At 35.2% G+C, this 24,055-nt stretch overlaps 1 protein-coding gene across 6 annotated transcripts in view; it reads left to right on the forward strand.

Moving 5' to 3' along the window:
* Nucleotides 1-24,055, forward strand: part of LOC113398721 (probable phospholipid-transporting ATPase IM) — a 70,151-nt gene that overhangs the window by 41,948 nt on the left and 4,148 nt on the right. For 4 of the 6 annotated variants that reach the window (XM_064216843.1, XM_064216844.1, XM_064216845.1 and 1 more), the window contains 19 exons: nt 4,010-4,068; nt 4,375-4,587; nt 6,944-7,149; nt 9,544-9,674; nt 12,327-12,526; nt 12,805-13,023; nt 13,110-13,218; nt 13,572-13,711; nt 14,514-14,648; nt 15,526-15,705; nt 16,460-16,570; nt 16,654-16,830; nt 17,294-17,465; nt 17,572-17,676; nt 17,826-17,978; nt 18,054-18,207; nt 20,133-20,264; nt 20,434-20,585; nt 20,701-20,924. In XM_064216843.1, the coding sequence (XP_064072913.1) occupies nt 4,010-4,068; nt 4,375-4,587; nt 6,944-7,149; nt 9,544-9,674; nt 12,327-12,526; nt 12,805-13,023; nt 13,110-13,218; nt 13,572-13,711; nt 14,514-14,648; nt 15,526-15,705; nt 16,460-16,570; nt 16,654-16,830; nt 17,294-17,465; nt 17,572-17,676; nt 17,826-17,978; nt 18,054-18,207; nt 20,133-20,264; nt 20,434-20,585; nt 20,701-20,924 (2,972 nt within the window). The remainder of the gene's footprint in view (nt 1-4,009; nt 4,069-4,374; nt 4,588-6,943; nt 7,150-9,543; nt 9,675-12,326; nt 12,527-12,804; nt 13,024-13,109; nt 13,219-13,571; nt 13,712-14,513; nt 14,649-15,525; nt 15,706-16,459; nt 16,571-16,653; nt 16,831-17,293; nt 17,466-17,571; nt 17,677-17,825; nt 17,979-18,053; nt 18,208-20,132; nt 20,265-20,433; nt 20,586-20,700; nt 20,925-24,055) is intronic. The other 2 variants (XM_064216842.1, XM_064216846.1) reach the window with 2 other exon arrangements.

Consider the following 24,055-nt stretch of genomic DNA (forward strand, 5'->3'; position numbering starts at 1 on the left):
GTGCCTATGAGGAATTATATATTAATAAATAATCGTTACAAATTACAAGACATACCTACCTACCTAAAAAAAACAATATCACCAGTTTTAACGAACCACTTTATGTTTATTTGATATTTCTTCCGTTTAACTAACATAATGAGCATAATGAGTACTGTACAGATATATTCTTTGTCTTTTACATTTGTTTAACAAAAGAATAAACAACTTTAAAATAACTATCAAGTCATGTATACAGTTATATGTATACTATGTACATGACTTGATAGTTACTTGATGTATGTCATTCCTTTTCGGATTCGGATGACTTATTTGATACAATTACATAAATACATTTTTTTTACGCTATTTTAACGAATTCATTTTATACGTGACTCGAAATTCTCAACTGAAGATAATTTCCAACTTAATTTGAAAAGAAAATTATGACTTTAAAAAGTAACTCATTCATTTTTTTTTAGTAATTGTATTTATATATGCCCAATATGTCTGACTGAAGCCATTTAACCTTTGTTGTGTAAATTTTTATTACATAACTGGTATAAATGATGTGTTACATAATTATAATGATTTAGATATAATGACAAGCAGCTTTTTCTAGAGATTAAAAGAAACAAATCAATTCCTCGAAAAATAGTATCTTACGAAGTAATAAACTATGACAAACTACATAATGCTATAAAAGATCATCAAGGTAATAATGAGCATAACTCGTATGGCCTACTAGAAGAGAAAATTATATATTGTATTTTGAAAAGTGAAACTACAAAAACTAAAATTATCAATCCTCCTAAACAAGACTGGATTCGCAAAGATATATTGAATGAAATTAATATAAAAAATATACAATGGTATCAAAATGAAATAGCCCCTGAAAATAATATAATAAAAGATAAATACAAAACGAAAAGAAAACAAGTAGCAGCTAGTATACAGCATGCCAAAAGAAGCTACTATTTGAGATCTTTTGATAACTGCAAGAGCAAACCAGCTAAAATGTGGCACCTAATAAATAGCTTATCTAATAATAAAATAAAAGTAGCCGCGGTGCCAAGTAAATTACATACTAAAGAAGGCGTTAACTGAAATCAAAGATATTTGTGATAATTTTAATAAGTTTTTCTCTAATGTGGACCCAAGTCTGGATAAGCAGATTCCCTCAACAGTCTCGCGTAATTTTAATTTTAATAGACATATAAAAGACGGCTCAAAAACTTTAAATAAAATATTCCCAACAAATAAACAGGAAGTCGCTAGGATAATTGATAACTTGGACCCAAACACAAGCTCAGGCGTCGATGGGATAAGTACTAAATCAATTAAATGTATTAAAAACGTTATTTTAGAAGAGCTTTACGGACTGTATTAACTCTTCTTTCAAAGACGGTAAATTCCCTGATATACTAAAAATTGCAAAAGTATCACCCATTTATAAATCAGCCATGAAATCGGACTCTGGAAACTACCGTCCTATTTCGGTTCTATCAAATGTTTCAAAAATTTTCGAGAGGATTCTTTATAACAGGTTAGAGGTGTATTTAAGATCTTTAAATTTCCTTTACGATAAACAATACGGTTTTCGGCCCAAATCTAATACAATTTCAGCAACAATAGATATAGTGACTAAGCTAAAGGTTAGTATCGATAGTAAACAAATAGGCTTGGGAATTTTTATCGATCTAAAAAAGTCATTAAACACGGTTAGCCATGATTTACTTATCGAAAAATTAAACCAGATTGGTCTCACGGATTCTGCACTACAAATTTTCAAGTGTTATCTTCATAATCGAAAGCAATTAGTTAAAATAGTGCAATCACAGAGTTATGTTAGTTCTTTGACGTATGGGGTGCCCCAAGGATCGATTTTTGGTCCCCTTTTGTTTCACATTTACATAAATAGTATAAAAGATATTGGTTTGGGTGATGTAACCCTATATACAGATGACACGTGTTTGTTTTATACTGTCAGTCTATAATAAATAATCAATAGGATTAGTATATTTTAAAGCATTAAGCTTAAACAGATTCAATGATCCGATCCTACACTCGTGTAATATTGCCGAAACTACGAAGAGTAACGTAAATTATAATTTCAGAAATCGTTAAATTGATTATGTAACTAATGTTAATAATAATTTATATTGTGTGTCAAATAATTTGAACTGTGGTGAAGGGGGCGAACGTCAAGTAAGTGAACGATAATGTAAGCGGCAGGACTATGTAACAAAGAAATTACTGAATCGACTCATATTAAAAAATAAATTATTTTGCCTACTGGCCTTCTCTCCTTTTAAATAGGATGGTTTGAAACCAATTCCAAGAAGCTTGGAGTATCGGATTTTAGGAGAATTTCATTGGATACATATAAATTTCCGCACGGAGTTTCCTTCTCCGAGCATAAGATGAATTATAAATTCAAAATTAAGCACATAATGATTCATTGGAGCTCGCCTGCGGGCTATAAAGCCGCAATGTTCGGTTAAAATTCAGATGTTTCATCGTCTGAGTCAATTTAAATAAATAATCGGACTTAGATAACAAGTATTGGTGAACAAAACAAATCAATGAAAAAGCGTAAACATTGATGTAAGTAATAAACGTGGTCTATCCCGATTTTATAAATAAAGGTACACCTATTGCGGATACCTAGTGAGAATATATGAAACCATCTGAGTTCTTATAAAAAGAAAGTATGAATCAAATCAAGTCGGCTTAATTCTTACCGGTTACTACAACAAAAAATAATAATATAACAGCTTTTTTGAAGTCAGTTGCAAATACGTTGCTTCATTAATAACGTATATACATAATATAATTAATGGTTATTTACACTTATAGTATTTTAAAATTAGTATTAATTAGTATTAGTAAGCCCCATGTCGAAAGCCTTTAGGTCGTAAGATATTTTTTTCTGTAATTATAATAATATAGCTGCCGCTAAGCTACTTAGTTATAGCCTATTCCAATAGCAAGAGTAGAAAACATTTATAAACTGCTTATACATACTTAGACTTTTAAGTGACATGACATCATTAGTCCAGCTCTGAAATAAACTACGGTATACATTATTGATTCGTGAGAAAATGCCATTTTGGAATTTCGGCGAAGTTGTTTTTGGATCTTTCGAAGTCAAATAAAAATTAAATTATTATAATATTATATTATAATTAAGTATATATTGATCAATAGTTATTTGTAGTGCATAATATACCTGTTAGAAAATCGCATGGAATAGGCCATAGTAAATAGCTTATAGCCTACCTGTATATCTCATAATTTATCAATAGTATAAATGTTCGAATCCTTAAAGTGGCTTGTTTTAATAAAATTATCCAAGGCTTTATTTTTTAATGCCGTTATTTCATACATCTTAATCGGTTCAGTGAAGTAGAACATAATGCATGTTATGTCTCGCTGTCAAGTGTGGAACTTGAGGAAGCCGTGTAAGTACGTTTACGTTGTGAGCACGCTTCAATTGAATGCATTGTATTTTAATGTGCCTCACTTCTATATGAATTATATTTTATTTACGTGACTCAAGCGAGCTTTGTTTTCATGTTCTGACTCTGACTTATTTTAACGTTAAGGTCTGCGAATGTTATACAATCGATTCGTTTGCAGTGCAGTATACATTCAGAGATATTTATAGTACCTATATGTAAATTGATATCAAGAGTGTGTTATTGTGCTAAAGTATTGAACTCTATATTATTTACGTTTGTAATTTCCTATGCGTTACTGTAGAATTATATACTATTAGGTCATGTGCACTACGTCACGATTGTACAAGTTCAAATATAAATATGCATACTGTAAACAGTTCGATAAAATATAGATAATAAAATAATAAGCTGATTTCTGGTTTTCGTAAATGTAATGTTTATAAATTTTAATGTATTTTACCGAATCCATTACGGACTTTAACAAACGGTTTCTTTAGTCTGCATTTATTAAAGTACTATTTGTATAAAGTAACAATCGCTTGAATCGCTTGAGTTCTTTGTTGCAGAGAATGAACGGAGAATCAAAGCCAACAACCGAGAGTACAACGCGCAGTTCCGCTACGCTGTAAGTCGATGATTTTTATATTAATTTGTATTAAACTTAACTCTGTATTTATATTAAAAATCATAAAAAATATTTAAGTGCTGAATGTTTTCAATATAAGTTATTGTTATATCTCAGCAGAATATATTATATTCAATAACTAGTTGGCAAGGACTCAGTTTGTTTTTACATTCATGGAATTGGGGTTTACTCAATGAGATCATGAAATGGCATTTTAAATAAGTTGTAGAAGATTTACGTTAGATTTCGTTACAAAAGGTTATAATATGTTAATGTTTACATTATTTATATACTGTTTTATTTCAGAATAACTATATCAAGACCTCGAAGTATTCGATAATCACGTTCCTGCCATTGAATTTGTTGGAACAATTCCAGCGACTGGCCAATTTCTACTTCCTTTGTCTGCTAGTGCTGCAGCTCATACCGGCTATATCCTCGCTGACACCCATCACTACTGCAATACCCCTCATTGGTGTGCTCGCTCTAACTGCCGTTAAAGACGCGTACGACGACTTCGTAAGTAAATTGAATTCCTTTATTGTATTTTTTAATTATTTCATTCATAAAAAATATATATTTAAACACTTTACATTAGAATAAATACAAACGTATAAAGATTAATAATAGGCCGAAATGACACATCGCGTGAGTCCGTCAGGCCGTACGTCCGTGTGTCACAGTTGATTACCTCAGAAGCTATTGTTATTAATGTTACTGGTAGAATTAATTTGTTCGAAAAAATCTTAGTTTAACGGCCGCCATGATCTGAATATATACCATTTGTCACTGCGATCGCGATGCAGAATTTGATGCGCTAGTGTCCGCTGGCGGCGAGTTAACAAATAGTGAATAGTATAAAATACTACATTCATAAATATAATACATATTATATTTGTCAACTTTCATGGTTACCAGTCCACAGTGTCGAACTTACTCTCGAACAGATACACCAACATACATTTTATATATGACATAATATTATAACTGAATATGTTTTAATTTAATCTTATCGTACAATTTTTAACGCCAAATTTATTCTGAATATTGTATGAACACCACGACGCGCGAGGCTGACTCACTTGCTTATCTAAGAGATCTTGCTTTTCGGAGCTTTCGAAGGCGTTACTAAAGCGTTTCAAGACGTTTATTTTACTCATCATTTATTTATCAAAATTATAACAATTTATAACCAATCAAAGTAAAACAATTTACGTATCTATCGATCAATCCGTCATATCAATAACGTACTAATGAGTGATGTGTGACTCATGTTCATATCGTCCATGTGTACCGACATTGAACTTATGAAGGCCTTTTAATAAACTAATGGTAATATTCTGTTAGTTGTATGAAGAAAGTAAACACTCTGTTATTACTATGAATTATTAAAAAGTTTGTTCTCTGCTTACAAATACTATGGCTTGCCTTAACAGATAGTGATTTATTTTTTATACTAGTTTGTTTTTTTATATGACAATATTTTTTTACTGTCGTCTGAAAGCAAAAGTGAGATTAATCTTCTCGTTAAGACCACAAGAAAATCCGTTCAGTAGTCACTCCTAGATTTTTTATCTCCTTTACGTAGAGATTTTTTTGTGAGTATTATATTTAAAAAAAATTAAGCCTAATTCTTAGATTCAATTTAAATTTTAAAAGTTTTTATGTCACAATACGTCCGGCGATGAAACAAGTTTTGAAATAAATGTTTTAAAGAAGTTCAATTTCTTATTAAGCGATATTGTCTATGATTTAATCTTCATAACATTTACAAAAAATAATATGATTTTTATAAATAATATTTTGTTTTTAGTTTAACTACGATATATTTGATTATAAATGTAAATAAAATAATTCAGCGTTTTCGCTAAAATCATTACTTTCATAATTTAAAAAGAGTATTACAATAGAAAAATGGTATATTTGTGTTGTTACTTAAATAATGATGAAACATAGTATCTTTAGAAATCAAGCGCTTTGAACGGCACTAAGATATCATATGTAATTAGAGATGAATATTTACGCCTTCAGCATTTTTCGACGTAGCTTGTCTCAAATAGTTTCCCACATAAGGGGATATCTTCATTTCCTGGACACCAGTGTCATCTGAGTATTTAACGCCTAATTTCAGTGGGCACAATAAAAGCAGGAACGATGATGGTAGCGATTGCCTGTTTTATTGTTATCTTTAAAGATACATTCTTACATGAGTTCATTGGAAAAGAAATATCGAAAAATCCAAAAAGTCCACCTCCTTTCGACATGGATATCTGTGTTCGAAGCACAGCATTGTTCCGGCGAGAGGCCTATTGTTGCGTGAAAATATTCATAGTCTCGAAAGTGTCCCAAGAATTTTAGGGAGTATTGCATCTAACCAGTGACCTTACTCTTTATGTATATTAAACATATTCCATTGTTCGCAAGCAATCTACGAGTAGAATATTTACTCTTCTATTCATTTGATTATAGGTATGGAAGGTAGGTATATATTTGTAAGGATATGAGTAACGAAAGATAACGGATGATATTACATATTTAGTGAGAAAAAATAGTACCACATATTTGTAAAGTATTACGACATAAGTGTTGTAGTTGCCCAAACTACATAACATCGGCCAGGAGAACAAAATATTGTATGTATGCTATGATTTATGGAAATCTTAATAAAAATGTTTTTTATACAGGTTTAATAGTTCTCTGTGCGACAACAGATTTTGTGTTACTACTAAGAGTTACTATCAGAAATATTTTTTTGGTCATCATACGCATTATTAATATCTGAGATCAAAATGTTGCAAAAAAAAGTCTGCCTCATTAAAAGTAAGATATTCTTAAGTCATTGAGTTCATATTTTAACGAGACATGTTAATTACAGCAACGTCATCAGAACGACTCTCAAGTGAATCACAGGCGGGCGAAGACATTGCGTAATGGCAAGCTTGTGGAGGAGAAGTGGGCGTCTGTTCAGGTGGGAGACGTCATCCGGCTGGAGAACGACCAGTTCGTCGCGGCTGATATTCTACTGCTTAGCAGTTCGGAGCCTAACGGGCTTTGCTATATAGAGACTGCAGAACTGGACGGGTATGTTTATCAAGTATAATTAATTATTTTTCAACTTTGTTTGATCAATCAATATGACTTTACTCGTTGTTTCTTTGAGTTTATATATTATGTTACAACCTTAAATATTTACAAGTAATAAGAATAACTGCGGGGTGACATTAAATTCTTGGAAAAATCCGAACTGTTATAACTGTTGTCTCACGTCACCACAAATATAAAATTGCTCATGGTTCAAATGCAAATAGTTTTTTTTGGTTTTCAAATGTTATTTTTAATATAATTCTGTATAAAAATATTGTTTAGTGTATAAGAGACCTGCGTTTATTATTTTCTGCAGTTAGCAGTTACCTATTTTGATATTAGTATTTACGATTGAATAAAACACATCATGGCAGATGGCGTAAAGTAAATGTTGCGGTTGCCAAAGACGTCGTCATAAGAAGGGATATAAATAACTTAATTTTTTTGCGCGGAATTTGAACGTTAATATCGCTGACGTCATAGGCCGTCGTATTGGCAACCTTTATCTACGACGAAATTTTCGTCATTTCGTCACACCTCTTGATTTATACATCAATGAAATGTCACACCTTCACAATTTTTTATAGTTACCGTATATCTGACCATAAAGTGACCCTTATAGGATCACTTTAGCTTATTTTTTTCCTTAAGCCATTTAGCAAAAAAAGTCCAGCTCGTACACAGCTAAGGAATCCAATCGGGCGTTAAACGAGCCCATATCAAATTTGATTTTGGAGATTTAGGGGGTAAGATAGCAAATAGGGAGAGAAATATTTTTCGATTTGATCACGTAGCTTATACGCCTATTGATAGAAGAAGTGTCTTTAAAACAATCTTCAGCGTTTGTTCGAATATAAATCGGGGCAAAACATAGATGCGAGGTCGAGTGAAAGTAAGACGTACCTGAACTGCGATCAATTTAGATAATAATAATAATAATAACTCTTTATTGTATATACACGAGAAAAAAAAAACTTATATTCAATAACAATATATTAAAAAAAAAAAGAAATGTACAACAGGCGGTCTTATCGCTTAAGAGCGATTTCTTCCAGATAACCAGCATGGAGGAGTTAATGTGAAAAAGCGGATAATGATTTATATAATTTTTCTGAACTTTTGACTTACGATTTCTTATCATATCATTAGTAACTTCGCTTATCATTGGGTAAAATTATACGTAATTTCCCACCTCGGTTAATTCGATCAACATTCTAACTATAAATTAAAGTCATCCGTTTAAGCCAAACGTCAAATCCAGGAAATATAGGAATGAATGTAGGCTCAACAAAAACTAAGTGAGTCCTAGGCCGCATTGCGAAATCACACCTCGCGATTTATGGTTTGCGCCTTAAATCTGCACCTCACATTATCAAATTCGTAGCGGCCCAGCCCATAGCAATAATCCGCATTGCGAAAAGAAGTATTTTTTTCCATTTCCCTGTTACATGTAATCATATGAACTTACATGCACTCGGGTTTTAAAAGTTTGAGATACGATTAAGTTACAATAAAATAAAAAGTATTTACAAACCATACACAGAGAAATAGACTAAATAAACATTACTTATTCTAAACAAAAAGTAACAAAAGGTTTAAGAAACAATGACTTCAATCCTAATATAATATCTGTGTTAAGTGCAGTGCGGTGCTGTGCTGTGCATTTTAGATTATGAATCTCAACCATGAACAGCAAAGAACTGACAAAAATTTAACTGCGAAAATAAAAACTGCCTCGTGTGATTTCGCAGTGCGGCACTAGTCAGTAATCTATTTATCAATTTTTTCGATTTTGTCCTGATTCTGTCCTATTCCTTTATAACGTAACGCTTAACTAAGAAGTAATTTAAGATACTAAATTTATTAACAGATTTTTGTCAATACATGTGGGATATACATTTCTCGATTGGATCTTTAATCTACGGACTTACATAAATCGCATGTATATGTAAATCCGGAGATTTCTATTGTGAAGTTAATACTTTTAATACAAGGAACAACCATAAACTTGTTACTTCTGTTAGTCGACGCATAAATGTTCCCAAAGTCTACTAAATTTTGTCGTACGAGAAAAGTAACTTTTTTGTAGGAAATTATATTTTCTATTATTTCTTCAATAGTTGGACCATTTAAATTGTTGTTTTTTGGCGATGTACGCCTTGATTTTTTTTTAAATTCTTATAGAGATACTTTTTTTTTAATTTTTGATTTATGAACATTTTACATTTCTTGGAATTGTTTATATTTGAACCGTGAATTCAACGTGTTTCATGCAGTAGTTACTGATAAGAGTTTGTGTTGTATGTGTGTTATAAAGTAAAATATATTATGAAAATGTTTTGTTTACTTACTTTATGTTGTAAATTAATAATGGAAATTGTCGGTTTTTAGGGAGACAAATTTAAAATGTCGTCAGTGCCTTCTAGAGACGGCCGCGATGGGCCAGGACGACGCACAACTCGGCGCCTTCGACGGCGAGATCGTCTGTGAAACGCCAAACAATCTACTTAATAAGTTTGACGGTATGTTTAACATTCTAAATGTTTTTTTTTGTATTTTTTGATACATTTTATTATTATGTAAAGTACAGAAACTAAAAAAAGACATACTTTTATTTTTATTTTTTATATAAAGAATTTAAAAATATATATGAATTTATGTTCTATTTAAAATGTGTCCTTCATACATAGCAGATCATAAAAACTGATTATTTCCTAATGTTCTTTTAATATATTCATACTGTATCTGCTTTTCTATAGAGATTAATAATATAACGTAACGCTTGAAACTAAATTATAAACATTTAGTATTTACTTAAACACTCAATTCCCTCGTTCCGTCTTGCCTTCCGATTTGTCATTTGACAAAGACAAAGACAAATATAAAAGTTATAAGTAAATGTTAAAAATATGGTAACAGTTGTGTTTAATTGGAATGTATCATGTACATATATGTACGACTTTTTACATTAGCAAATTCAGTAAATTCTAGTGAATAAATAATGTCCTGGTTGATATCTATAACTAATACGCAATCGAAAATTTATTAGCATTCATCATAAATGCCGCTAGCGAGTCTCTTCGTGTTATTTCATAGCTAGGTACACACAATCACGTTACAGAACAGCGCGCGCTGCAATCTGCGGTTTCGTAACTAAACGATGATTTTACTGCAAAATTAGATAGTAATTGACGGATGAAATTGCTTTTTCCCTTGTTAACTAAAATTGCCTTCCTCTGTTTATATGCTAACACTACAGTGTTTATATTAATTCATGTTATATTTCATTATTTTGCTATAAACGTTTTTTTTACAGTTATGTATGTATTATTTGCATACAAAATACTCCCCTTAAATACTATAACATTGTATTGTAGGTATATCTAAAGTTAATAAAATAAAATATGTATATAATATATAAATAGGAATGAAACGATCGCCTTCAGGTCGTTTAAATAGAAATAGGAAAAAATCGACTGTATATACAATTGATGAGAAAAATGAAAGAAAATTCCCGCTCAATTTCTTTCGTCGGTTCCCCTCAGGTCTGAGGCGTCGCAAACTTTTGGTACTTTTTTTTCTCGATAATAAGTGTGTGGTGTGCTTCCAATTAAAGATTTTTGACTTTTGATATATTTTGACATATTTCAAAGATAACCTTTTGAGTGCTGATGACCACTCATCAGGTGGCCCATTTGTCCGTCCGCTTATCTATACCATAAAAAACCCCTGGTACACGCGTAAGCATATTTTTTCCTTCTATCTAATGATTGAGACAACACCAGTTAATATAATAATGCCGAAAATAAAATAGATCGGGAAAGTAAAAAATCTTGAACGATGGGTACCTCGTGAATTGAGTGAATCGAACTGCAAACACGCGTCGATTGCTGTGTTACTTTGCTCAACCGACACAATAATGAAGGTAATTTAAATCGAAATTACTTGTGATGAAAAGTGGATACTGTACGATAATCGGAAGCGCTCGTCGCAATCGCTGAACCCGGAATTTGGACAACTTCTAACAAGGAAAAAAAATTAAACTCCGATGCGGCAGTCCAAACCGCCATCGAAGAGTTTATTGATTCTCGCCCCCATGGTTTTTTTAATAAAGGGATCAATGAACTATCTATGAGATAGCAAAAGTGCATAGATAACAACGGTGCATATTTTGATTAAGTAAACATATTTTACAAAAAAAAAAATGACTTTATTCCTCCTGTACAAAACGCCAATTTCGTATGTAAGGACCTAATACTATTAGCTACTGAATGTCTAAGCGTATATAAAAGTGCATTTGGTTAGTTGTATACGCTTATACAACAACCATCGAATGGTAATAATTGTTTTTTTTACGACTACCGCTGTATAAGTACTTTATCCTTATCAGAGTTTTATTTCAAGTGCTAAAACTTTTTATTTCCAAATACAATGCAAAAATGATACAGTATATCCACAATGTTAACTCTGTTATGAGTCTGTGTCGCCATTATATTACAAAGTTGAAGCGTCTTTAAAAATATTTTTGACAGAATAATTAATACTAGTATTCGCTCAGTGGTCAATCGACCGCAATCTTTATTATAAATATTTGTTATTATATTATATAAATTTGCTTGTATAGAAAAATGTTTACTCTTATTTCTAACATATTGTAATTAATAAACACACTAAACTCGTCAATAGGTACCAAAAAAAAAAGAAAAAAAGTCGCTAGACAAAGTTGTGATGCCCCATTTTATTTTAATTACTAATATTTCTATTTACCTCTCCAATTAAGTATAAAGATTGCCCGAGAAGTGGGGACGACAATAGCTCAAGGGGTTAGGATGAAACCTACGACATTTTACATCACTAGGGCCGGTACACTATTGCGCTATTTTCGCTTCTTTTAGCCAGTATATATAATTTTTTTAATATGGTATATTAATGTAACATAACCATTCGAATTATAAATTTAACAAGTCAACAACAAATTATAAAATATGCTACATAAAAATTGCTTAAATACATTTTAAAAAAGTAATAGCTAGAATTATAGTAAAGTAAATGCCTCGGAAAACACGTAAAGCCGTGCATCCCGCGCCTAATATCTATGGTCGTGTCACATTAACTTGGACGACGATTTACATGAACGCCTTAATAAAAAAATATATATATATTGTATATTGTAGGTACGCTAAGCTGGCGCGACCAGCACTTCTCGTTGGATAACGATAAGATACTGCTGCGCGGGTGCGTGTTGCGGAACACGTCGTGGTGCTACGGCGTCGTGGTATTCGCCGGGAAAGACACCAAACTCATGCAGAACTCTGGGAAGACTAAGTTCAAGCGCACCAGCATAGATAGATTACTTAATTTTCTTATTATAGGGGTAAGTGGGGCTTGCTTTTTAATTGTGTACGAGATTCTTTTTCTGCGAATCTTATTAAAGCTTGTTGTTTCCGGGTATTAAAAGTATTCTAAATATTAACTAATAGTGTTAAACTTTACTTTTTTACTTTTACTATAATGAATGGAGTTACAAACAAATAACGAAGATAAATAAAGTTTTCCAAACAGTTAACATTTTACGATACGTTATTTCGAATTTGGAACCTAAATTCGCTGAACGGAAGCGATGGTGCGATGAGTCGTGCGCTGGCCCCCCAGATAGTGCTGTTCTTGCTGTCGATGTGCGTGTTCTGCACGGTGGCGTGCGGCGTGTGGGAGTGGCTGGTGGGGCGCTACTTCCAGGTCTACCTGCCGTGGGACACGCTGGTGCCGGCCGAGCCCGCGTCGGGCGCCATCGTGATCGCGCTACTCGTCTTCTTTTCTTACGCGATCGTCATGAACACCGTCGTGCCCATCTCGCTTTACGTTTCTGTCGAGGTATCGTATATTATTGATCGTTAGCTATGCTACAGATCGTAACTTGTAAATAAATTGATTACTTTGAAACTGTTGTATTTTTGTAGGTCATAAGATTTGCGCAGAGTTTTTTAATAAATTGGGATGAAAAAATGTATTACGAAAAGACTGGAACCGCGGCTAAGGCGCGAACAACAACGTTGAACGAGGAGCTGGGTAAATAAATATTTAAATATAAAAATGACTATTATTTATAATTTAAAAAAAATTTTAGTAAAATTAAACATCCCTTAATGTCCGCCTGGCTGGCTTAGACTGAGACCTCTTCTGTCTTAGGAGAAATTTTGGAGCTTGTCCCACCATGTTTCAATGTGTTTCTTCGCCACCGAGAACGCGATAAATTATAAACAAAACTAAGCACATGAAAATTCAGTGTTGCTTGCCTGGGATCGAACCTGTTAAAAGCATCGGTTAAATTCTCGTGTTTTAGTCATCGGACCATCTGAGCTCATCTCATCCCAGATTGCTTAGTTAATTAACATTTTTAGTTTTTGGCTTTTTTTTTACAGGACAAATCCAATACGTATTCTCAGATAAAACTGGCACCCTAACACAAAACATAATGACTTTCAACAAGTGCTCGATAGGCGGCTTGTGTTACGGCGACATCGTCGACGAGAACACGGGCGAGACGATCGAACTCACCGACGTAAGTGACACAAGTTTTAAGATAACAATTTAACTCATACTTATCACGAGTAGCCAGGCACTGAATTATTTAGAAGACACGGCGTAATTGCATGTAGGCTGCTCCTAACATGACCAGCACTATAAGTTGAACATGCGAATAGTTTTCTACAGATTAAAAATAGCACGTAACAGATTGGATTTATTTGCATGTTTTCAATTTTTTGCGGTTTTAATTGAATTTTAATTGGTGATAAGATGCTGTCCTCGTCTTATCAGCTTGTGTTGGACATCTCATTTTGGTCCGTTTGATGTGATCCACCGACAGACGTATTTGTTTGTTTGTTTTGTCATATTGTTCGATTAACTAAAATAAAAACACATGTTTGTACCTGTTTTTCATGCATTTAGCATCATTCGACCAGTCGGACCTAGGCGTCGACCCATTGACATCAAACGTTTGTAAAAACCGATATGTGCGTCACTGTGTTTTTAAAATTTTCTCGCAAGAACGTATTTCACGCGTGACTACCGCCCATTTATATCGATCTGTTAGCATATAGACTTTTTACGCAAGGCTTGCATGCACAATATCGCAACTCAAACAATTTATGGTCAAATTAGCTGTACTCTTTAGAACAAAGTAACAATCGAGACAACGGACACTAACCCACTCCATTCATCGTAACGATCGATCTCACCGAGGAGCGGATTGAGTATTAAGACAGTGTACGACGACGCGCTATCACACGAGACCAATGTTAGGACACGTTAGTCTCGCGCGGAGCGGGCGGTAGGGCCGAGAGTGACGCGAGTGTGCGCAGCGCGGGCGGCGGCGCGCGGGCGGCGCGGGCGGCGCGGCGGCGCGCGGCGCGGGCGGCGCGCGCGCGCGGCTGCTGGAGCTGGAGCACGAGCAGGGCCGCAGCACGCCCGGCGCCACGCCGCACGCGCACGCGCACGTACGCCCCAGCCCTCTACACCGACGCCTCGGCTCATGCGAACCGTTTGGAACGTCCCCTCGGCCCGGGGAGGCGTGCGTACGCCGGGTACGCCGTCTCGGTGCACGTTGCGTACTTTATAAATTGCGATCGAAACGGTTCGTATGAATCGCGGTTCTATATGCAATCTAGCTTGGTCTCTTCGTAGTACGATGTGTCGGAGCCGCAATATGAAATTTCTTTTGCTAACGCTAATAACATTTATTAAATTAGATTAACCTGTCGACGAATGTATAAGCTATATATGTTTAAAAAATATAAAAAATAAATTTCCTCCTGTAATAGACTAATAATAATTAATCTCTGCGAAACAGGCTATCTTGTAAAACTTCTTATTCCTCGTGGTATTTAGTGGATAAGTCAATTGAATCGTTTATACCTCTATGAGTTAAACACTAACTAACCTCCCAATTTAAAATATACTTTCAATGGATTTAGTGCTAACAATTGATGTGACTAATACTGCACATATTCGTTTTCTTTGTACACAAATAATTAATCATTAACATACTTCACAGAGCTGCATGATGTTTGTGACTCGCGTATTATTGTATTGCATGGTTTTGCATGAGAATATATTGTGTCTAGTTGTGGTCTTGTTTTAAATCAATTGTATTTTGTGTAAATAATGGTCGTTGTAAGGAATATTATGTTAAATTGTAATTAATATTTACCAAAATGATAAAAATAACAGTCTTCATTTATAATTCAAGTAATTTTGGAATAATGGCATCTAATTATTATTAACAAAAAAGATATGGTTAAAAATATATCTCACCGAATAACATACGAAAACAGGAGACGAACCGATGACATAATACTATACAATCTCGCGCAGAGCACGGAACCGCTCGACTTCTCCGACAACCCCGAGTACGAGCCGGAGTTCAAGTTCTTTGACGCGAAGCTGCAGAAGGCGGTCCGTCGTGGCGACCGGAACGTGTACGACTTCTTCCGGTTGCTGGCACTCTGCCACACCGTCATGCCCGAGCAGAAGAATGGCCGGCTAGAGTACCAGGTATGGAATTGTTTAATTTGCTCAAAAACAACTCATATAACATTAAATTAGATTTCATCTCTTTCATTTGCAAGGGACCTACTTTTTTATAAAGCGTTGTGTGTGTGTTGATTAAGAAAACTAACAGCTTTTAAAACTTTACCCCTTTAATTTCTATGTAGGAGTCATAGAAATTTAACTGTATCAAAAAGTATATATAGTATATACGTATGCTTTGTCATTAATCTGTATCCCAAGCCGTACTCGTTACTTCTCCATTTTGCACATATAATCCTTCACGCAGTCCTTTTTCGGTCGTTCTATTGCTTCCAAATGTAGTATTATCATAGCGTAAAGATAAACTACCAGTAGAACATCGCCTTTGAAGTCTCGCGAAATGCCGCTTTTCGTCATTGACGAGGGTTGTCACATTTATTTATCATTTATTGTGAGCGAGTGTATGGCAGCTTGGGCTCGCTACCGTCCCTCTCAAGCTCGAACCTTACACGATTGCCGTGTTAAGACGTCTACTTCTTTACGCTATAGTGTTATAGTCAACCAAATGCATACACAATACATCTCTACCATCATTCCCTCACTACGGCTTCCCCCTTGCATACTTATATTCATATTTTATCCGTTCACGCTAGTCCACACTTCCCACAACCACCTCAACATCTTGTACCGTCTGAAGCCGGGGTGGGTAATTAGTATTTTATAAAACGAAAATAATTTGTTAAGATCATAGATAATATATAGATGATTCCCATTGCAGGCGCAATCGCCAGACGAGTCGGCGCTGGTGTCGGCGGCGAGAAATTTTGGCTTCGTGTTCCGAGAGCGCTCGCCCAACACTATTACTATAGAGGTTATGGGTAAAACAGAGGTGAGGTGTTTTCTTTACATAAAATCCATCTTTAATATTTGTATGAAGTAAACTTTTCTTTAACAGATGTGAATTTGTTCCAGGTGTATGAGTTGTTATGTATATTAGATTTTAATAATGTTAGAAAAAGAATGTCCGTGATATTGAAGAAGGATGGTGAAATTAGGTTATATACTAAAGGTGCTGATAATGTTATATACGACAGATTAAAACGTAGCCATCAAGAGGAAGTGAGATCAAAAACACAGGAGCATTTAAACGTGAGTTATGACAAAATTATTACACTACTTTAGACATTTATATATATGTATATATCTCATACTATTCCATTGCATACATAAGTAAATGATGTATATTAAATGAAGTTACATAATTATATAATTTGAATTAGTTACTGTAGTTAATTATCAATTATTAGAATGTTATAATTACCATATGAATAGGTTACCTTAAACAAATTTAAAGAATCCAAACACGATCGATGTTCTGTTAGTCACTATGGTGCCCGATGGCCGTCGACCACCTTTGTCATCATATATTGTAATTGTCAGGTTACATTCGTTTGAGTCGTGTATATGAAGAAATTAATAACCAAATTTTGATATAAGACTGCAAACATAGTTTTTCTACAAGAGATCAGAGTATATACGGGCAGAGGACATAACACACTCTGCTCAAAGTTTCGGTGACTTTTTATCTCAACACCATATCACCTCGGCGTAGAAATTCGCGGGCGAAGGTCTGCGCACGCTGGCGCTGGCGTGGCGCCCGCTGGAGGAGCGCGGCTTCGCGGAGTGGAAGCGCCGCCACCAGGCCGCCGCGCTGGCGCTGCGCGACCGCGACGAGCGCCTCGACGCCATCTACGAGGAGATCGAGACCGACCTCATCCTCATCGGTCAGGCCGCGGCTTGGTCGCTTTACCGAACCTGAGATTTATTCTAACTCCTTTTATTTGAGTTTTTATATATATATGTTGGTAATTAATGTCCTCGTTTTTTCAGGCGTTACGGCGATAGAGGATAAATTACAAGATGGAGTACCAGAAACGATAGCGAATCTTAGCATGGCGGGTATCAAAATATGGGTTCTGACGGGAGATAAACAAGGTAACTAGAGCTAAACGGTCACCCAACCTAGACAACGATTGAAATGTTCACAAGAATTTATATTATAGTTTGGTTACGACGACGACGTAGCGAGAAATCGGTGCAATGGAAATGGCATTAATTTAAGCTTTCGATTACGTCATTCACAGAGACTGCGATAAACATCGGCTACTCGTGCCAGCTACTGACCGACGACATGGCGGAGGTGTTCGTCATCGACGGCGTCGCCCACGACGACGTGGACCGCCAGCTCGCAAAGTGCAGGGACTCCATACGCGTCGTCAACACCTTCCTCCCGCACGGTACCCACGCCTCTATGAGTTACCTCGACGGTCAGAGGACCGCCCGAGCCGACCACTAACAGAGCGACTGCGCAGGCCCGTCGGAGGCGAAGGGCTCCCGCTCGGAGACGGCCAACGGCGGCGCGGTGGCGCGGCCGTCGCCCGGCCGGGCCGCCAACGTCAAGCTCAACGCGCCCGCCGTCTCCGTCGTCACATTTAGGTGGGAACATAACACACTCGCACACGACAGGTAGACACCGACCACTTACTCGTTGCCTGCCGCCTCGCCCGCTAACCGCCCCGCCCCGCCCGCCTCCTGTCCGTACTGTTCGTAGCTGTGTGTTAGTGACGTTGCTGACCTTCAACTCGTCTTCGTAACCTTGCTTTGATCAAATTTTCGCCTACTTATCTTTACGTTACGTACGTACGTATAGTACGACACAACTTAGATGTAGCATCGGCAAAAATCGTAAAACCGATCACATCCGAATCAAGTATGTCTTCAAAATCATCAATATTTTTTTAATTCTTATGTGAGAATGATAGCAAAATAAATGGTCACATAATTAAATCTTTTGAAATGAAATTGATTTGTTTTTAACTGACTTAAAAAATGGGGTTATTTAAATTTGGTTTGAAGGATAGAAGACTAAGTAAATACGATACGGCTTTTAAAATCAAACACCTGATATTATAAAAACAGTTTATTCTTATGGTTACACTCTCGATAGCTCCACAAATCATCGAACGATTCGTCGCTATCTGATGACGTCTCCTTTAATAGTTCTTTAACTTCCGTTAAATTAATGGAAACATTTTTAGGACTAATGAAAATGTTTAATATTGTTAACAAACATTTTGTCACAGGCTACCTTTTTCCGGTGAGATGAAAGTCATACATCTTCCTTCTAATATCATAATCAAAACTTAATCTTAATTTGCTCGACGTTCTTAATTTTTTCTGAGCTTTTAGAGTGGGTTAAAAGTTGTTGTTGATTGTCCTTTAAAATAGCGTTTATAAACGTACCTATATACTTTTGAATGATTTGAAAGTGATCTTCTCCAAAATCTATATTTTTGTCTCGTCTCATAAATTGATAAATGATGGAAAATTATTTCACGACTTTGGCTATTATACGGTCTACCCAGTTTCAATGATTCATATTTAAATATATACCAAAAAATAAATAATATTCCCTTTACCATTTAATTGTCACGCAGTGTACGGAATGATTCACTCACGTGGATTCCCGTTGCTGTCTTGGGTTGAACTGAAGCGAGAATCTATAGCGTCGAATAGCGTCGAGTGGTGCGATAGGGAGCTATTTATATTGGTTGTTTAAATCGGCAATAATCGGTTTTATTGAATTTGCCGATGCTACATCTAAATTGTGTCTTACTATACGCGAGCCTTAAAACAGAGTATGATCTGACCATCGGAAATATGTAGATGGCTTATTTATAAAATTATTTTAATGAGTCCTTATCAGAAGAAGATTGTTATTGATACCAAAAAGCTGCCTCAATTGTTTCAGTAAACAAATTATATATTTTTTTTCCTTTATAATAGTTTCATAACCCAGAAAATATTTTCTAAACAATTATCCATATTTTGTAACAGATCATTATTCTACTCCTGTCATTGACTGTGTTTCTTACCTACTTGCACTGAGTCTACCGTTCTACCTTAATTTTTCTCCTATTCCGTAATTTTCAAATTAAACCAGACGACACGACCTGTCACACTATTTAATAAAACCTCACATCACACAAATATTATTAATACCCTCTGTAGTTTAGTTACTTCATGTTTTGCTCGCAAACGGTATTATGTCATTAAAAAACAAATGATCATATGTTTTTTTTTACTTTGTGAACTTGCTACTGCTGTATTGCCATAAATGTTTGTGTGCGAGTTTTATGGGATATTTTTAGTTGAAATAAATTTAAAATGTAATTATTAATTTTGTTTACCGAATTCAATAGTTTTATAGACGAAGTAAATAAATAACAAAAAATAATGGAATATTCTTAAAAAAGGTTACTCTCTAACATAATTATGAAAGATGTGACTATTGCTTTGTAAAGAAATTTAGTAAATAAAAATCTGCCCGCCTGCGCTCCTCGAGCGTCCCGAGTGTCGAGCGCTCCGTGCTCACGCGAGTTGTGTTGCAGCAACGAGTACGCGTCGGGCGGCGCCGCGCACGCGCCGGACTCGCACGAGCACGGCGACGACTCCAACGGGTTCGCCATCGTCGTCAACGGGCACTCGCTCGTGCACTGCTTGCATCCCAAGTTGGAAGAGAAGTTCGTTCATTTGTCGGCACTTTTGTAGTTTCAGGTTAAATTTAAACTTGGAACTGTCATTTCAAATTATTAATCGAATTTGCGTAGTGGACTGTTTAATTATTCTTCTGTTCAATTATTATTTTAAATTATTTTGTTGCAATATTACATTTTTTATTCCTGTTTTCAGATTTCTTGATGTAGTTCTTCATTGCCGATCTGTGATATGCTGTAGGGTGACGCCGTTACAGAAAGCAATGGTCGTTGAGCTCATTAAGAAAAGTAGAAAAGCGGTCACGCTTGCCATTGGCGATGGTGCCAATGATGTTTCGATGATAAAAGGTACATCAAATGTTTTAAATGTCAAAAAAAAAAAACAAGTTTATTGATTTTTGCTGCTTAAATTACTTCTTTTTATTCTATTTTTGAAATAAAATAAATATTTTATATATTCCAGCGGCTCATATAGGCGTGGGTATATCCGGCCAAGAGGGCATGCAGGCGGTGCTGGCTTCCGACTACTCGATAGCGCAGTTCCGGTTCCTGCAGCGCTTGCTGCTCGTGCACGGCCGGTGGTCGTACTATCGAATGTGCAAGTTTCTACGATACTTCTTCTACAAAAACTTCGCATTCACCGTTTGCCACTTTTGGTTCGCGTTTTTCTGTGGATTTAGTGCACAAGTAAGTCTATTAAAGATACTTCATACAAACGTTATTCGAGTTTGTCCATCAAAATGTTCTAAGTAATCCGTTGCTAGAACGTTGGCTCGTAAACCACGTGAAATAGTCGGTCTGCACTCTCTCCGGTCGTGTCGGCGTATAGAGTGAGAATAGAGATTGCACTTACATCTGCGCATTTACACATCTGATGCAATATCATATCATATCATATAATATCATATAGATTCTGAAGAGAATCTCTTTAATCTAACTGCCTCTATTGATATAGCCAGAGAAGTAACTCTTCCAAGTAGTAAAGAAATACCATCTTTTACAGAAGCAAGCAAGACCAAGAGAGCAACCAGAGTTAAAAAATAATACTTGATTTCTTATTCAGTTGAAATATACTTAGTTGTAATTATTCCATGTGTCTTTCTTTCGTATTTTTGTTTGTTTGTGTAATTGCCTTCATTAATTTATTGTTAACACACAATTCCTGTATATGTATGGTCTCTTCTTAAGATTCTAGTAATATATTCTATTAATTATGAATATTTTATCTCTTTAGTTTTTGTATTATATATTTGTACTATTCATCTATTTGTATTATTATGTGACATTACTTTCTTAGTTTAGATATAGTTAACTCCAATTTTTGTATACACATGATCTGTTTCGAAATCAATTTAGTTAATGTTATAGTTTGTATTACTCGTCTTTTAGTAACACTCAATTTCATACACAATTAATTTTCAATTTTTCTATAATATGTATGATTTGTTTAATATCATCCTTAAAGCTTTTGTATTATAACTTATCTAAAAGTCACTTTAGTTGCACAATAAAACTAATCTTATTTTGACGCACTGACAGTGACATATTCTGTCAGTGTAGCTACATCAAACGTCACAGATAGTGTTAAGTTAGGTTTTGTATTATTTAACCTAGGAATATTTGCGTATCAATTTATCTACAAATATTAATAATATATATAGTTGTTAATTACTTTTACAGTAGTAAGAATTATAATGCATTCCTATTGTAATATCCTTATTTTTAGGAAATTATTATTGTATGGCATGTATCCTATGTTTTTTATATTTCGATTTGTCTTAGTAATCCAAACAATTTTGTTTTTTTGATTTTTTTCTTTATAGTTTATATTTTTGATCATACTATTATGGTTTTGTGTGTATTCTAAATATCGTAACTGTCAGCTGGCAGGACAAGCGTGTGAAGGTCTTCCTGTTGGGCTAATGCCAGACCGGGTACGGGCCTCGAGGCTTGCCTCCTTGCCCGGGCATGTCCTCAACGGTAGCCGTAGCTACCGTGTCATGCACTTTTGACCCGGCGGGTCAGGGTCCTACGGACCCAGTGGTATGTCCTGTTTGTATTTGGTAGTCATTTCGGGTGGGTGTCTCGTCCTTGGGTGTGTCTGGTCCGGTGGTTGTCGTCGTCCTACTAGTCGCTGTCTTCGATGCCTGCAATGACAAGCAGAAATGATTTGTAGTTACTTATAGTATTAGAAAACTAGAGTAATTCATAATATCAGCATTATTTTAAATATTTGTTTTATATATATATATATTTCTTTATATACATATTATACATATTTTAATTTTATATAAGATTTTAAATTAACATGGTTATTTTTATTACTAACAGTACTTAAAACGGGATATTTACCATGTTTTTTATTTTTATTTGGTGGAGCTCGATATTTCGACTTTGTCTACGAATGTCTTGTTCACAAGACTGACGTTTTGGGGTAGATGTTGACGGCATTAGAAGTGTCCATATCGGACTACCTCCTTTCTCGTACGTTTGTTGCGTAAACACTGGTTACCACTACCACTGTCACTTTCACCCCTACTATTTGTTTTATTTACACTCGAAACTCGACCCGTGTTTTACAAACGAAACTCACCGTATCGATTCGCGATTTTTTTATATTATTATTCAATAATAATATAAAAAACCCTCCGACCTGTGATTATTTTAATTCATTAGAACCCGTCCTTGAATCGCTGTCTTCGGATTATTCACATATTATTGGGATATATATATGGGGGATTTGAACACTGACCTTTTAAAATCTACTAATCGCTCTCTTCGTCTTCTACATTCTTCCTTTTGATCCCACTCATCATAATTCGGATGCTCCTGATACTTGGTTAGACCTAACTTTGATTTCCTCTATCGATGATGTCTTTAAACATGGACAATTAATGGCTCCCGGATTTTTTCGACACGATCTCTTATATTTGGCTTATAAGCTAAGACCCCCCCTAAAATGAAACCTCCAACTGTGTGGATGCGCAATTTTTCTAAAATGGATCATCAGGCTTTAATGAGGGACGCGAACTTACTTGACCTATCACTGGTATACAGTTCTTCGTCACTCGACGATAAAGTCTCCCGTTTTAACTCGTCCATTTTATCGTTCTTCGATAAACATGCTCCACTAAGACCGATTAAGATAAGACGGCCACCAGCACCGTGGATAATGCAAGAAGTGCGTATGGCCATGACACGACGTGATCGCGCCTTCAGGAGATACGAAAATGAAAGAAGTGCTGAAAATTAGTACATATATAAAGTTGCTCGTAACAGGTGTAATATGATGGTGAGAACAGCAAAGCGCCACTACTGTCACAGTAACATTCCAAATGCTTCCACGTCCACTGTATGGAAGTTCCTTCAAACCATAGGTTTAAACAAGCGTGAAGGAAAAGTTGTTGTCTCAACACTTTCTTCTAATGTTTTAAATCTACATTTTTCCTCAATTACGCCTATATGCTCAGCTATTAAATTAACGACTATTTCTGAAATCAGGTCCATGTCCGTTGCTTCAAGTGATAACTTTGTCTTTTCTCCGATAACTGATGATGAAATTCGTAATTTTTTTTTTCAATTAAATCAAATGCTACTGGTTTTGATGGTATCAATTGTCTAATGATTACATCTATTGTAAATAAAGTACAGCTCGCTATCACTCACATTGTTAACTTTTTCATGTCATCCGGGATGTTCCCTATAAATTGGCGCAAGGATTTTGTCATTCCTCTTCCTAAAGTCTCTAACCCTAGCCAGTTAACTGATTTTAGACCTATCTCGATCCTGCCCTTTATGTCCAAAATTCTTGAACATAC

Source organism: Vanessa tameamea, chromosome 14, assembly GCF_037043105.1.
Source record: "Vanessa tameamea isolate UH-Manoa-2023 chromosome 14, ilVanTame1 primary haplotype, whole genome shotgun sequence".
Lineage (NCBI taxonomy): Eukaryota > Metazoa > Arthropoda > Insecta > Lepidoptera > Nymphalidae > Vanessa > Vanessa tameamea.